This window comes from Pseudopipra pipra, chromosome 16 (assembly GCF_036250125.1).
Source record: "Pseudopipra pipra isolate bDixPip1 chromosome 16, bDixPip1.hap1, whole genome shotgun sequence".
Taxonomy (NCBI): domain Eukaryota; kingdom Metazoa; phylum Chordata; class Aves; order Passeriformes; family Pipridae; genus Pseudopipra; species Pseudopipra pipra.
Window position 1 is genome coordinate 9,474,959 of NC_087564.1, and position 15,865 is coordinate 9,490,823.

The 15,865-nt window shown below is 42.8% G+C and overlaps 1 protein-coding gene across 1 annotated transcript; it reads left to right on the forward strand.

The window, feature by feature from the left end:
• Positions 1-2,812: 2,812 nt before the first annotated feature.
• Positions 2,813-15,692, forward strand: KDELR2 (KDEL endoplasmic reticulum protein retention receptor 2). Its single transcript, XM_064673028.1, has 5 exons — positions 2,813-3,032; positions 9,208-9,308; positions 12,205-12,363; positions 13,421-13,673; positions 14,473-15,692. The coding sequence occupies exons 1-5, from the start codon at positions 2,942-2,944 to the stop codon at positions 14,505-14,507; spliced, it is 639 nt and encodes a 212-aa protein (XP_064529098.1). The 5' UTR covers positions 2,813-2,941; the 3' UTR covers positions 14,508-15,692.
• Positions 15,693-15,865: the final 173 nt, after the last annotated feature.

Genomic DNA, 15,865 nt, shown 5'->3' on the forward strand with positions numbered 1-15,865 from the left:
GGTGTCTGATCCAGTGTCAGGCAATCTTTCCATATCTGTATACACAGTCCTTAAACAGAGAAATTATAAGACTAACTCGTATACCCCACCTGACATCAGGACATGTAGCAGTTTTCTACCATAGGATATTTTTATCAAAATTCACATCTAGTTCTTTAATTGTACCCAGAAATAGATAGTCACCAAATGTATTACATTTTTTCTGCAATGAGTAGAAAGCAGCCAATGTCCATCTGTCTCTTCCTGCCCCTTTCTGTTCAGCATCATTCCGTTTTTCCAATCCGGATTAATGAGAGGATTTTCTTGCCCTCATGATGCAGGAACACAGGCATGTGCAGAGCTCACAGTCCAAGTGACTATACATTGAAGTATTAAATGGAGGAATTGTGATTGCTGGTTTTCTTGCTTTATGCTGACAGCAGCATTAACATTTATCTTATAATGTTTTAGCTGGTATTAATTAGCCTTAGAAATACTTAACATCTCCCTTAATATCTGTGGTCTTTGGAAGACAAGGAGAAAAGAAGGCAAGAGTAAAATCATATAGGAGAAATATGAAAGCAGTGGAAAAGGCTAATAGTCACAAATACACTTTTTGTGTACTTCTAGTACTGCTTTCCCCAATATCTGTTAACTGTTGTAATAGAAATTAACTGTATTGATTTATCAAAGAATAGCCATTGCATAGTTAAAATCATGTGTTGGTTTGATGCACAAGCTGCCTTAGGTCATCTTTAATTGGGGCCTGACATGTTTCAATATTTAATCAGATGTCAGAAAACAACTTAGATCACAAACAAGTCCCGAATATATCCTGCATGAATTGAGAAGGGGGTTGAGAGAGAATAGATGTCAGCTCTCTGCCTTTAATGTATCTATTAAAATAGATTCCAGATACGCATCTGTCAGTGTTTTTATTAGCTACTTTTATTTCAGTATTCATCCTTTCAGAAGTGTTTAGATCTGAGGTATTAAATGTACATATTTCAATCAAGCCTGTGTCAAACAGTCTATACCACAGACCTGGGGAGTTCTGCCAAATGCTGTTGCCTTCAGTGCAAATTCTCCAGGTACTGGATTTGGGTTCCTAACACATGTCCTCAAATGGGCAACTCACTGGTAGTTACATCAAACATTATTTGATGCCAAAAAATATTCAATATCTGTTTAGGATAATTAGTCTATTAGAGTTCAAATCTATTAAACTTTTCAAATGAACTCTTCTCTTAGGGCATTAGAAGTGTAAGATAAGAGGTACTATGGAGCTTGTCAAGGAGTTGTACTGCTGTACTGCTGTACTTTTACACACAGTGATGTAAGAGGACAGGCTTTGATTCCTAATCTCTGAAAATAAGTAAATTTGTTTCTGTCACACTGGGGGTACTTATTAAAAAAGATAAACTCCATAGGAGGTACTAATCAGTTCTGTTCTTTCAAGGAATACGTAAGCTCTTTAAAGATTGCAATATTTGTGCTACATTTTAAACAGGAAAATTAAAGATTGCAGTCAGGATTCTTTTCATAAATTTTCAAACAATCCATAACCTTCTGCTGTGGGAAATTTTCTGTATATTGTTCTGTAATAGTGAAGTCCTTGCGCTATTTCATGAAACAATATAAGCCAAGAGATTTTTAAGAAATAAGTTACCCCACAAAGCACCACTGTTCAGCTGGGATTTCTACAGTCATTGGAAATCCCATTCCTGTGAGACTATTCCTAGTTTTCTAGGTTATTGTTTGGATTGTTGCCTTTTTTTACAGAGAATATTGGAGAGTTATCAAGAGGAGATGCCTCTTTGAACTGCTCACTGAACTCTGCTGGTGAGGTCCCCTTTCAGGGTAGGGATTCATGGCTGTGAAGAGGCACTGTGCTGACTCACAAAGCCCGACTGCTGCAAGGAATAATTGCCTTTTTCTTTTCTTGGAAGATTTCATAGAATCAGAGAATTGTTTGGGTTGGAAGGGACCTCTGGAGATCATCCAGTCCAACCGCAGGCCAAGGCAGGGTCACCTGGAGCAGGTGATACAGGAACGTGTCCAGGTGGGTTTGGAATGTCTCCAGAGAAGGAAGACTCCACACCCTCCCTGGGCAGATGTTCCAGAGCTCTGCCACCGTCAATGGGAAGAAGTTCTTCCTCATGATGAGGTCGAACTTCTTGTGTTTTAGTTTATGCCCATTGCTGTTCACCCTGTTGCTGGGCACCATCGAAAAGAGTCTGGCACCATTCTGGCACAGGTTGCCCAGCGAAGCCATGGCTGCGCCATCCCTGGAAGTGTTCAAAGCCAGGTTGGACGGGGCCCTGAGTAACCTGGTGTAGTGAGTGGCAGCCCTCCCAAGGCAGGGGGGTGGAATGAGACAATCTCTGAAGTCCCTTCCAACCCGAACCATTCTATGACATCCATGATTCTGTGATCCTCTTGGCACCCGCCTCTGAGACATTTATATGTATTCATGAGATTCCCCTCTCAGTCTCCTCTTCTCTAAACAGGTCCAGCTCCCGCAGCCTTTTCACATAAGGGAGAGGCTCCAGACCCCTCACCACCTTTGCGGCCTCCGCTGGACCCGCTCCAATAACTTATATAGATTTTCACCTAAAAAGATACTAAACATGCATCGAATCAACCGCTCGTTTTCACAGAACACGACAGCAGCTATTGATATATATTTATTAGCTCTTACATATCTAAACTGCTGCGTTTAGACACCCAAAACCCCCGAGGGCCGAGCCCCGCAGCCCTCCCCCGCCCGGCCCGGCCCGCGGTTCCCGGGGCGGCCCCGGCTGAGGGCGGAGCGGGGCGGGCGCTCCCCCCCCGCTTCCCGGCGTGCACCGGCGCGGGGCTGCCTGGCCACGTCCCCGGGCCACGTCGCTCGGTGCCCGCTGAGCTTGCGCCATCTTCGCTCCCCGGCTCCGGCTGCGCCGCCGCCTCTGCCGCCGCCGCCATGAACATCTTCCGCCTCACCGGGGACCTGTCCCACCTGGCGGCCATCATCATCCTGCTGCTCAAGATCTGGAAGAGCCGCTCCTGCGCGGGTGCGTGCGGAGGCCGCGGGGCGGGACCGGCCGGGCGGCTCCGGGCCGTGGAGCCCCCGCCGGGGGGGAGCCCCGCCGGGGGCCGGGCGGCATCGCCCCCGCAGCGCCGTGTCTGCTGCGATCGCCCCCGCGGGGCCGCGCCCTGGGGGGAGCCCGGCGAGCCGGGATGGGGTAGGGGGTCCCGCCGGCCCGGGAGGGGCCGTGGTGGAGCGGGGAGAGGCGGCGAGGGGGGATTGACCCCCCTGGGGCGCCCCCGAGGGCTCCCGGGGCGGGCCGGCGGGACTGGGGTCGCACAGGTGAAAAGGGACGGTCGCTCCCTTCGCGAAGGGGAGGGGGCTCTGTCCTCCTCCTGACCTCTCCCCGGCTCGGCCCCCTCCAAATCCAGCACTAGGGAAGCGGGTGGGCAGCCGGGAATGGGGGGGGAAGGAGGAGCCGCATCCCCGCTCGGGGTGGGGGGCGCCGGCGGGAGCTGCCGTTCCCTGAGCGGTGTTGTGGTTACAATTATTTGTACTTTAATCCCTGGGCACCGCCGCTCCGGCCGTGCCCGGGAGGGTCGGTCCTTCCTTATGTAACTCCCCGGCGGCGGGCGAATGAATGGGGAGGCCGGTTTGGAGGAGGGGAGGGGGAGGAATGCGTCCCCCACGGGGCGGGCAGCCGCCTCCCTCCATCCCTGCCCGCGCCCGCCGCCGTCGGGGAAGGCGCTGGAGCTCGTTCCTCGCCTTCCCGGGCCCTGCTCGGCCTCTGGGCCGCCCGTATTCCACGGCAGCTCCGGGTTCGGAGCGGCGCCGGGAGCCGCGGGCTCGCAGTTCGCAGCCCCCGAAGTTTCCGCGCTCGCGCGTTCCCTCCGCGGCGGCCTCGCTCCCCTTTTGTGCGGGAATTGCACTGTGGTTCGTGCCGGTTTTAGGGCGTTTGTTTGCCTGGTCGGCTGCAGTAGGAAGCTGTAGGACAGAGATTCCAGGCGGGATCGGCGGGCCCGTCTGACGTGGCAGCGGGAGGAGCGCCGGGTCCCGGCCGGGCGAGCCCCGCTCCGCCGCCCCCCGGGTGGGATCGCGGCTGCTCCCCCCTGCTCTGCACGGGCCTGCTCGAATCCCGAGTGCTGCGCGTCGCTCTCTCCCTCCTGGTGTACGGTGTGGTGGTTGGAGGGAATTGCAGGCAGTTCCCATAACTGCAGCATAGCTGATTTCTTTCAGAAAACCGGGAGTTGTTGTCATTCAAAATGGGCATTTCCGTGCTCGGTGTGTTACGTGGGTCGGGCCGCCTGCCCTGCAAATACCGCTTTTGCTGTGCACCGGGGTTTGACTGTGAGCTTGACTTTGCCTTCTCTCCAGTGAGCTGCTCCTTCGTTAGTGAGGGTGATTATTCTTGAAATGAGTTTGCCATGTGTTGACGTGAGATATTATTCAAATACCGGGTTAGCATTGTTGAGCAGATGTATTCATAAAGACTTCAGTTAAAAGCGTGAAGAATTAGTTTAAGCTGTAAGCTGAAATAACTGCTAATGGGGAAATGAAAGAGATTTATACTACAGGTAAGAGGAAGTACAGGTTCTGTATGTTTTCATGTCAAGTCATTTGATAATCACTTGATAGTGCAAAGAAAAAAAGAGAGTGAATGAATAGTTTTGATTTTTAAAAAGTATATTAATAGCTTTGGTTTTAAACAAACTTAAAGTAAAAACTGTTGTTAACTTTACAAATGAGGTCAGTCAAATGACTCCATGGTCCACATACAGCAGCAGCACAGAACTATTGTTCCTGAGGTCATGGGGTGCAAGAGCACCTTCCTAATGCATTTACCTGGCTCAGGCTCTAGTGCTTTAGGAATCCTGTCTGGATCTGGCAGGAGAGGGCCTTGCCTTCTTCAGTTCTTCTGTAGGGTTTTGTCCTGTGTTTTAGAGAAAGGCAGTTGAGATTACAAACAATAACAGAGTTAATTATCTAAAAACTAAATATCTTTTGTTGTCTGAAGAAGGAAAAAAGACATTCTAGTGCGAGCCTAAAATTCAAATAGGGTTTGAGCCAAGAGATTCTTAAGTGACCTTTGTACATGAGGTTATTTACACAGTATAGTACAGTGTGACCTAGTCCCATCTTTCTGCTTAAAAAGTGATCTGATGTTGCTTATCTTAAGTCAGTTGTGATTGAGGATCTCTATTACTAGGGGTTTCTTCAAAGGAAAGCAGATTCACACCAATCGTACAGGAAAGAAAGCTTTTATTACATAGAGCCTTCAGCTCTTCCCTTTCCCAGATTAGCCAGCATCCCTGAACACACACGTGGATGGGCTCTTTCAGTAGGAAATGTCTGCTTCATTCATTTTCCTGAGCAAAAAAAAATGAAACAGGGATGTGTTTATCAAGGATTGATGTTTTTGGAGTCTTCCAGTTCTGCCTGAGTCCTCAGGAGTAAATCCAGATCCATGTTACTGCTGAGATCAGTGTCTGAGGGCTAACAAATTTGCCTAGAGAATACAAACACCTCAAAGAATTTTATTTTTTGCGCTCTGTTCTGTTCCTTGTAATGGTTCGTTGTTGTCAGTTGAGGTTTCTACTGATGAAAACTTCGTAAATATATATTTGCATAAAATATGTTTGTGAAGTCATACAGGACAATAACACCTAAATTATTACTAATGTTGAGCAGCTGCTAAGAACCTCTTCTAGAGAGCTTTCTGCCATTCCTTTACATTGCATGGTTATTAGGGCAGTTTATAAATTAAATAAACTTATACCTCCTGGTTATTGGTGACTGAGGAAATGTGAGCAAACCAGCTGCTGCTGTAACTGTGCCCTTTTGCAGCAGCAGAGGCTTAGAAAATAAATCAGGGCTGAACTGTAAGGCCGTGATCCATGAAGAGCTGGCAAAGCACATGGTGCCGACTCCTCTCTTCTGGTTGCATCCGTGTCTGAGGCCTTTGTTCCAAGAGGAGCTCGAAGGCCTGTAAAAGCAGCTGGAGATGAGGGAGACAGCCTGTGCACCTCTGCTGCAACCTGCTGCTTCCTGAAGACACATCAGTCCCCATTTTCTTTTCTAAGAAGAGGCTCCTCTAATTGAGGAGAATAGGTGAGGCTGGGCTAATCTGCATTGTGGAGCAGTCTGTGTTTCAGAAGCGTTTGACAAACTTAATTGTTTATCTAATTTAGTCAATATATTGAAAAGAGAACGAGGGGAAAGCAAATCAAATTATGATTTCAGAGCTGGCAGGGAAACAGTTTTTTGCATGTATAGTTATTTGAATATCCAGGTTTAAAATTTGGAAAAACGTTTGCCACTCAGCAGGTCAAAAATTATTGATAAGAGCCGTGGAGAATGTAGCAGGTAACTCATTATTGCTTCACGTCATAATTAGAAAATTCATGAGACTTGAGGAATCCTGTGCTTTCAAATATTGTCATGTTCAGACTGTATTTTCTTTCCCATTTCAAGTAAAATTAGATTGTTTGCAGTGCAAATTACTGCCTGAAAATTGATTTGCACATATTGGTCATTTGTCAGGTGTTAAAGGTGACCTGCAGTTGCAAGGCTGAATACTGAAATATGCTAAATACTCTAAAAAAAGTAGTGTAGGTAGTAAATATGTAATACTTTTGCCAGGTAGTGTAGCTGTATCTCAGTTTTACATGTCTGCTATTGACCAGATCATACATACAGATCATACCAGATCATACACTTATGTTGAAGACTTTAGACAGTACTTTGCCATAGGCTGCTGCCAATTTGCCTGTATTTTCTCAAAAACTGCTGCTTTAGATAGCTTTGGAATATCTTCTCTCTCTTTGAAGGAAAATACTCCTTTTCTGTGTTGAAAAATTTGTCTTCAGAATTAGGTTGGGTTTTTTAACTGAAGGTACAGCATTCTTAATGTTAATATTTTATTAGCAGAATCAAAGATGGTGTGTTTCTGTGACTGATGTGAACTTCATACAGAACAAAACTAACTCTTTTTTTTTTATTTCACAAAGTCTGTGAAGTTTTCATGGCAAAGTATGGAGTGACTTTCCTTTGGAAGGCTTTAGTTTAAAGATTTTCTGGCTGTGATGTGCAGTTCATAGTCAGTAAGTGCTGTACACGCTCCTGAGCTGGGCTGGCTGAGTGCCTCTGCTCGGCCTCTTGCTCCTTACCTGACTCACCAGAGCAAAATGAAGTTGATCAGAAAGTCCTACAATTCCAGCTCTGCTCTCCTCCCTGGCAGTGAAAATCAGCAGAGCTTTTGAATTAAAGTTTCATGCTATGGCTTTTAGCCAAGCTGGAGCGCGGAAGTTGAAGGAATTTTTCCACGTGTGAGGATGGAACAAAAAGGAAAGGTTTGGCTCTTCCAGATCTGAGCCCAGAGCTTGGGAAGAAGAAATAAAAATGGTTTTATTTAGCTCAAGAACTAAGGAATGTTTGTGGGTGTAATAAGAAAGGGAGAAGGAAGTGCATCAAATTAATACAACAGAGTCTTTACCTACTCCCTCCCTCCATCTTTGCTCATGGTATAGATCTTACTTTCTCCCAGTTTCCTGTCTCTCCATAGGCCTTTGGTTTACACTTTGAACCTTGCCTAGTGTAGTCTAGCCTACATAACTTGAAAATGAGTCTAATCTTGGATTTAGGATGGGTTTCAGGAACATACAACTATCCTAAAGGTTCAAAAAATCAGTGAAAGTATTGAAAGCCTTAATAAAAATTACAGCTTTGGGGTCAAGGAGGTGAGGCTGCTGATGGCTTAGAGGAATTTGTCAAGTATATGTATGTCTGTGACAGTATATCCAGATCCAAATTTATAGCTGTTATCGATATTTAATGTATCTTACATGCCTTTTTTTTTTTTTTTTTTTTTTGCTGTTTACAGTTAGTTACTAAAAGAAAATAGCATGCTAAATAATTTAGTGTAATTACATGCTGTAGTGTGCTGCTGTTCTGTGATCTGTCCAGGTGGATTTCTTTGTCCTGTGGGCTCTGACCTTCGGACAGCATTTCTTGCTGAGAGGTTTTATTGGCGAGTGGTGATGCTGGGGAGCACACCTGGGACAGCCCAGGGTGCTGCTTCAGCTGTCTGTGCAATGGAGTTTAGTTCAAGAAATGTCAGATGTTTTGGGGTTTTTTTTCTAAATTTTGGGAAATAGTTTGTTTGTGTTTCTTTTGGGGGAGGGGTTGCTTTGTTTTTTTATACTTGCAAGTTTTATTCTGCAGCTTTACAGCCTCATAGCTGTAGATTTTGAGGCATTTGCTGTTCTCCACACTGCAGTTGGGTTGTTCTGTAGGTGGCACGCTCACCTCATAGACATTTCACATATGAAAGTTGCCAACAACCTCCTTTTTAATTGTTACTGTTTCAGTTTCCCCGTACTTTATACATAAACATAAAATTCCTTCACTGGGGGCAGCTTATTCCCTGTTCCTTAAGCTGGAGTGAAAAAGGAGTTCAATAACCATAACAGATAGCCTTCTGTTAATTGCTTTATGGCACTGTTATTAAAAGCCTTTATAGAAATATCTCTGTAGTAAGGGACAAGGATTTTGAGCCTTGCATCATAACCCTCTCCTACAGAGTATTTTTCCCTCTTGTTTTTTGAACGAGATTTGCATGCTTAGCTGAACAGATTCAATTATTTTCACCCTGGATGACTGAAAACAAGAATAATTGGAATAACAAGATAGAGGCACAGGGTAGGTTGTTTTGTTCCCCTGCTGTGACACACCACCACATCAGTATTATGGAGAGATGCTTCAGCCCAGTTTTCAGAGGCTTTTAGTGACTGAATTGTGCAAAGCTTTTATGCTTTTAACTCAGCTCTAGTGCCTGAAGTTAAGTACAAACATTTTGACACTGGGGCTCTGGCCTAGAATCAAAAGTTGCTTTGAAGATGCATTGTAGATGTCTGACATTTTAACTCACTTCTCTCGCTTTTAAAAATTTTGTTATAGTTCATAGTAGCATCTGGTTTTGACTGTTTGTTATTTTTCCCACCATGTGGTCAATTAAGTTTCTGAATTGAATTGCCTGTTTTCACACTGCTAAGCTATTTGGGCTTATAGTTATGTTTGTACACCTTGGAAGCTTGGAATTTGTCCTAATTGTGTAATCAGCTTGCACAGAAATAAAGGCTATATCCTTTCTCATCCTCAGCATCAAGTGTTTTAAAGCACATCATCACTTTTTGAATAATCAGTTATTTCCTTTATCACTTTAGGTATTTCTGGGAAAAGCCAGCTTCTGTTTGCACTGGTCTTCACTACCCGTTACCTGGACCTCTTCACTTCATTCATTTCATTGTATAACACATCTATGAAGGTAGAGTATACTGAAGAGTTAGAAAAGCTAGTGATGTTGCTTGCAGAGTGCATAATTTCATTAATAAAAGCCTCTTTAAATGGCCCACTGCACAGTTGTTACAGAATAAGTTAAGATGGGTTTTGGATAAAGAATGTGGAAGATGGACTCAAAACCTTGAGTTTTTTTCCACACTCTACTGCAGCTTTTAAAACCTGTTTGTATGGGGACTGTGACGCTTAGAACAAGTGTTATTTTGATTATTGAAAATCAAAGCTTTTGGGAGAAGGGTTGAAATAAATTGTATTTCTCAATTGAGACATTAGAGCATAAGTAAATCTCTTTTTATCCACTACAAGGTAAATTAGTATTCAGAATGCACTGCCAGAATTGCAGCCAGTGTCTGGTCAGAGGCTGATCAGAGGTTGACAGGAGCACTCTCTTAGGAATGTCGTTTCCATGAGATTATACCCTGTTCACTTGCCCACTGAATGTTAGGGAGCCTCAGTTTGGGGTTGTTATTTCTTATGTAGTCCTGCAGTTGTCATGCTGAGTACAAAAAAATAAAGCAGTAATCTGTGAGAGTGCAGCATATTTGTGGCACCAGTTCAGACTGGTGCATTTGTGGCACCAGAGCAGGCGCTTTTTTTAATCCAGTTCCTTTATTCATGGATTTTCTTGATGCTTTTCAGCTTTAATTCAGAGGATAGTGTAACTTTGCCAGGAGGAAAGACTTAGATAATCAGTAATGTAACATGTGTGGAAGAATTAGGGGAATAATACTGTAAAATAAAATTTTTAATGTTAAACTCACACTTCTAAAATCACATGTGTATGCCTAAGTTTCAATATTGACAGTCTAGATGAAGAGCTGGGGGTTAAAATATTCTTGAAACAAACTTTTTCCATATGTAATTCCTGAGACTACTGAAAGGTACTGTTGGTGCACCAGAGGAGCCCCTTGGGGGGTTTTGCAGTTTATGTATTGGTTGTGATTTGGGGTCATAACCATGTCTTCGTTTTGCAGCCTTTCTGACTAGAAATGGAATGAATGTGGGAAATGACACTTGTGATACTCAACTTCACACTAAACTGAGTCTTTCCAGTAGTTAAAGAGTGGTCCTCTGTTCAAATCCAATATTAACTTGCAAAATGGAAGCTTCTATTGCAGTTTCTAAGTTTACTGCTTAGAAAGGCTTTTGGACATAAGTGTCTTTTCAGCCCATTACTGCAGTGTCAAGATGAAGCTTGAGTGTCCCAACACAACTTCTTGTTTTATCTCCATGTATTTAGGAGTCTATAGGAACTGCTACAGATCAGCTTACCCAGAGCATAAGGTGATGAACTTTCTAATCTGAAGAAAATACTGTTATTTGCAGCAAAAAAAAAAGTTGTTAATTTCTGTAGAGTTGGGATTTTCTTCAGTATTTTTTGAGAAATATTAGTTAACCTACAGGTACCAGCTTGCTGTATTTGTCTGGCACTGATTGTCAGATATTTAGGAAAATTAGTTTCTTCTGTGTTCCAGGAATATATACAGAACTACACAGATTGACCCTATCTGCTTTTCTTAATGACCTGCAGACTATTTTTTGTTATTTGTAGCATTCTCTATTTTACAGTTTCCTTTTCATGGTACCTGTCACTGAGTATTGGATGCATTTCTGCCAGTGCACTCTGCAGACATTCTTCTAACATTCTTTTAATTTGGTATCTTTAAAAATGAAATCTTGTTGAGTGTCATGAAGAATTTGTAATATAAGGAGTTTGGATCCATTCACACTATCTTAGTGTCTTCTATGACCATACAAATTGCTATTAGTTTACACCTGTAGTAGGAGTTCCCTGTATCCTGTCCTTTATCTTTTATCTCCAGTCAGTTGGGGTGCTCATGTAGCAGAGCATTGGATTCTGTGTTCCTTAATATAGGATTTGCATCATTTTGTTAATGTGAGCAGAGCTTTTAGTGATTAATAGCATCTGCAAACAGTGGGCTTCCTAATCAGTTACTTTTCAGTTGTAAAGAACCCATATTTAATGTGATAAATGGTGTGGAATATTTAATCTTTGTGATGAAACTGAGGCAGAAACTAAACTATTTGTCTACTGTGTTGACTCCAGGACAGTGTGAGCTCTGTCCTGATGGTGGCAGATTGACCTTTAGAAAGTCATAAATTCTCTCTGGTTCTGTTTTCTCATCTGTAAAATGAGGCTTTTTGCTTTTTCCACGGGGAATAGCTATGAAGTCTACTGTACCAGAACCATTAAAAATGGTAACGTTAGACATTCAGCTCAAACTGAATTCTGGTTAGCTGCTTCTCTGTTAGTTTTGCAGCTTTTGTGCCTTGTTGGTTGGTGAACAGTGTCCACTTGCTGCTCTTCAGATTTTAGAGGTGTTTAAAGGTCTAACACAAATCAGCTAATTTGTGATATGTTAAATGGCTGAGTCTGAATGGGGCTTGTTGAATAAGTTTTTAATTGCCACATGAGCTACACCACGCTGGGCTTTTTGAAAGGCCCCTTCCATCATTACTGCATGGATGCATCTGCACATTTTTAACGTAAATGTTTGGGGCCAGTGCTTCCCTTGCAGTTGCAGAAGGGGTATTCCTTCCCCAGTCAGTTCTGTCTACTCAGGAAAGGGTCTTCAAAGCACCTTTGGACAGTCACTTCAGCCAGAGGCAGGTGATGCCTTTAAAGCAACAAAACCAGTAGATCCCAGAGTCACTGGTGTTGGCAAAGTTAAATACCACCAACACCCTGCAAAATCATATAAACAAACAATGCAACCAACCAGAACAGACCACACTTACTCCTCTTAGTGCCTGGGGATATTGTTGTTCAGGGAGTTTGATCTGTTCCTGCAACCTCTATGGATTGTTTTGGTTTTTGTTTCTTTTCTTTCCTTGCTCTCCAGCTTATCTACATCGCCTGCTCGTACGCCACCGTGTACCTGATCTACATGAAGTTCAAGGCCACCTACGATGGAAACCATGACACCTTCCGAGTGGAGTTCCTGATCGTTCCTGTCGGTGGGCTCTCGTTCCTTGTCAATCATGACTTCTCTCCTCTGGAGGTGAGTTGATTGTGGGCAGGAGATTGTATTTTTTTTCCTGAAAATATTCGGAACGTGAAGATGAGCGTTTTTAGGCTGACGGAGGAATGGTGTTTAGTAGGTTCAGGCTAATCCTTTCCTTAATTCATCTGTGGAGTGTAGATGTCTGTGCAAATTAAGGACAGCTCAGGAGACCAGCATTATTATCAACATTGGTTATTTTATTAAGCAGAAGACTGTATTTTTCCCAGTACACTCTGATGGTTATATTAATTCAGCAGCACCCTTTCTTTTGTTTTGTCTGTAAAAGAAATGCCCCAGAATGCAGTTTGTGAATAGTTAGTGCCACCTGGTGAAAACAAAAGGAATTAGAATACTTCTTAAATTTTGTAGAACTGCAAATGGTCTGGAGTGTTAGAAAGAATTGCATTGTATTTGAAGTGCAGCTGTGTGTTTTCCTGACAGAAAAATTATATTAAAAATGTAATTTGAATTCAAACAGGTAATTTTTCCCATGAAATAGAGAGTAACTTCAGATGCTTATTTTAAGTGGACTGAGCTTCATTTGAAGCTTTATTAGTTACACAATTCTATTAGAGAGTAAAGGAAATTGAATTGCAGCACTGAGACATTACTTTAAAAATCCGTTCTGTATTAACTCATTCTTTAAACCAGTAGATAAAAGGTGAAAGAACATGGGGAGGGAAAGCACTTCATCTTCTCTGCAGCTTTTCACAGCACCAGCTCTGTAAGCTGTATTTCATGGTACTGTGACTCCTGAGCTGAATGCACACAGGTTTCCTCGTGAGTGAACCTGTGTGTGCCAGCTCACTGCACAGCTGCTTTGGAGAGAGTGTTCTGTGCCAGCAAAGTTCCCTCGTGCCATCCTGTGGTTGATTATGAAGCTTTCACTTAGTTTTTCCTGTACCTGAAAAGTTTGCCAAAATAATGTGCCTGTATGAACAGGTATTCATTCATAACATTGCTAGAGAGTGAAAAGTCAAGCCAAGTCAAATGTTTTCTGTCCTTCTCTTATCAGTAAGACACTTGAATAAACGTGCGGGTTTTTTCCTTTCAGATACTGTGGACCTTCTCCATCTATCTTGAATCGGTTGCTATTCTCCCTCAACTTTTTATGATCAGCAAAACTGGGGAAGCAGAGACCATCACTACTCACTATCTTTTCTTCTTGGGTCTGTACCGTGCCTTGTACTTAGTCAACTGGATTTGGCGCTACTATTTTGAGGGATTTTTTGACCTCATAGCTGTTGTTGCTGGTGTGGTCCAGACCGTTCTGTACTGTGACTTCTTCTATTTGTATGTTACAAAAGGTAAGTAGTGCAGTAACCTCCAGCTTCAGGTTGTGGAATGTAGCAATTAATATGTTCGTAGGGATCTGCTGTATTGGCATTACAAGGCTGTTGATTCTGTGTGTAAATTATTGCTGAAATCTCCTTAATTTATCAAGTGTGCTTTCTGCTATTGTGGGGCATTTCTGAGGACTGTTTTTGTGTATAGGTAGAATATAAATGTGTAAATGGTCTGATGAACTTAGAGAAAAACTTAAAGTAAGTAGGGCTAAATACATGTTGCAGTTGCCTTCCATTGATAAGCATGAATGTCCTGCTTCTCCTGACCACCTGCACTGTCATGTGCAGATCCCAGGCTTACAGACACCTTTCTCGGTGGTTTAAATACCTTGGGAATCCAAAGAGTTCGGGATGTTTCTGTTTGTGCTGATTGTAGAAGCAGTCACTTCTGCTGGGGGCATTAGTAATTCTGCCCTTGCTCACGTTCCACCTTCCATTATGTAACTGCAAAGCTATGTGGGGCTGTGTTACTTTAGTCATAACTCTTAAGAGACCATGATCATGGGCTGGTATGTCCTATGAGGGTGAAAAGTGGGAATTCCAGGGTGCCACAAGAGGGCAAGATTAGAATTGCTGTTGATTCTAGTTTTACCAGTATGTGTTAAAGAGAGGCAGCTTAGGAGGACCGTCTGCAGTGTACCCATCTCATAACAAAGGGACTGTGATGGGGTTTGGTCCCTTTGACGTTTCAGCAGCGTGTGCTTCTCCTGCATCACACCTTTGGTTTGCTAACTGCTTTCTTCCCTACTTTTCCTTACAGTACTCAAGGGAAAGAAGCTCAGTTTGCCAGCGTAAGTGCCAAAACATCACCAGCATCTGTCCTTTTGGATGCTTGGACAGAACAATCCTTATCACAAGCAAAGGCGAAGATGCTTGAGACAGAAAGTCAGAAACACAGCTCTTTATAGTGCAGGTAGTCATCAGCGGCTCTGTAAGAACGGAGGAAAAACAACCAGCAGATTTCTGTTTGATGCATCTTGCCTTTATCTTTTTTATTACTATGTATAAAGATTTTTTACATAAAGAAACTTATACTGTATTAATAAATTCAGTGTATGGTTTCAATTGGAATAGTTCCAAAAGTGAGATTTTTGTGAGATTGTTTATGACCAGGAACAAGTGCAAACGTTTTTTTAATTTTCAAGATTTTCTTTGAAATGACTGATTTTTTTTTCCTTTTTTTTTTGTTTTTCAGTGCACAGATATGTGCATCCTTGATGGATGGTAGTCATCTGTTCTTTCCCTTTGATTCAATTTTCATTCCACTATATTTATTTTTTTTTCCAAAAGGCGAATATATGTCAACTCTAAATCTGAAACCACCGATGTTTGATGTGATGTGCTGGTGCCCAGTCTTTGTGCCATCTGCTGACATGGAGTTCCTTATTCAAAATATCTGTTGGTGCCAGAAGGGGAACAGTCACATTTCGTAGTTGTTCCCCTTCTAAAACAGACTGATGGCAAGAGGGCAATGAGGAAATCGCTTCAAGCCACAAGGATGGGCCTTTTCCTGTTCTGCCATGATGTTTGGGAAGGTAATCCCAATAATGAAAGCACTTGGCAGTGCAGGTTGTGAAGGGTAAGAGGTGCACTTGTATTGGTTGGTGGCACGTGTTTGTGACTGTATTGTTTGTTCAGGAAAAGAGGGTTAAATATCTTGGATGTGTACAGCCCTGCTACACCATTACAGCTATAGAAATGGGAGACTTGTAAGTTGATTGCAGTAATCTGTAGGTGATCATTTTAAACAATATCTACATTTTCTTTTTAATGAATGCTTTATAAGCAACTTCCATGTTCAGCTTCAAGTGGTTTTCAATGTCACTTTTGGACAATTAATATTTTTTTTATAAACTTTTCAAAATCAGCAGCACCAGTTACCATTCTTCATCCTTTAAATGATTCCCTTTTTTTACTGAGCTGTTGCATGATTTATCCTGTGTTACCATCCTCAATAAACACTTTATGAAATGGTGAAAACATTTTGGTTATTTTTTTTTTCATTCCTGAGTGTGAAATTTTTCTGTTACCCTGGGTGAAAAGTTGTTGTGTGGGCGAGTTGCTTAATGTCATTGTTTGCAGTATCGAAATATGAATTTTTTATGGGTGTGAGGGGCATAATCACTGGTGGAAGAAGCGATTGTGGCTCCAGC

Coding starts and splice junctions, on each gene's coding strand:
- KDELR2 (XM_064673028.1), top strand. CDS start 2,942: ATGAACATCTTCCGCCTCACCGGGGACCTGTCCCACCTGGCGGCCATC. Junction 3,033..9,207: donor GAAGAGCCGCTCCTGCGCGG/GTGCGTGCGGAG, acceptor TTATCACTTTAG/GTATTTCTGGGAAAAGCCAG. Junction 13,674..14,472: donor CTATTTGTATGTTACAAAAG/GTAAGTAGTGCA, acceptor TTTTCCTTACAG/TACTCAAGGGAAAGAAGCTC.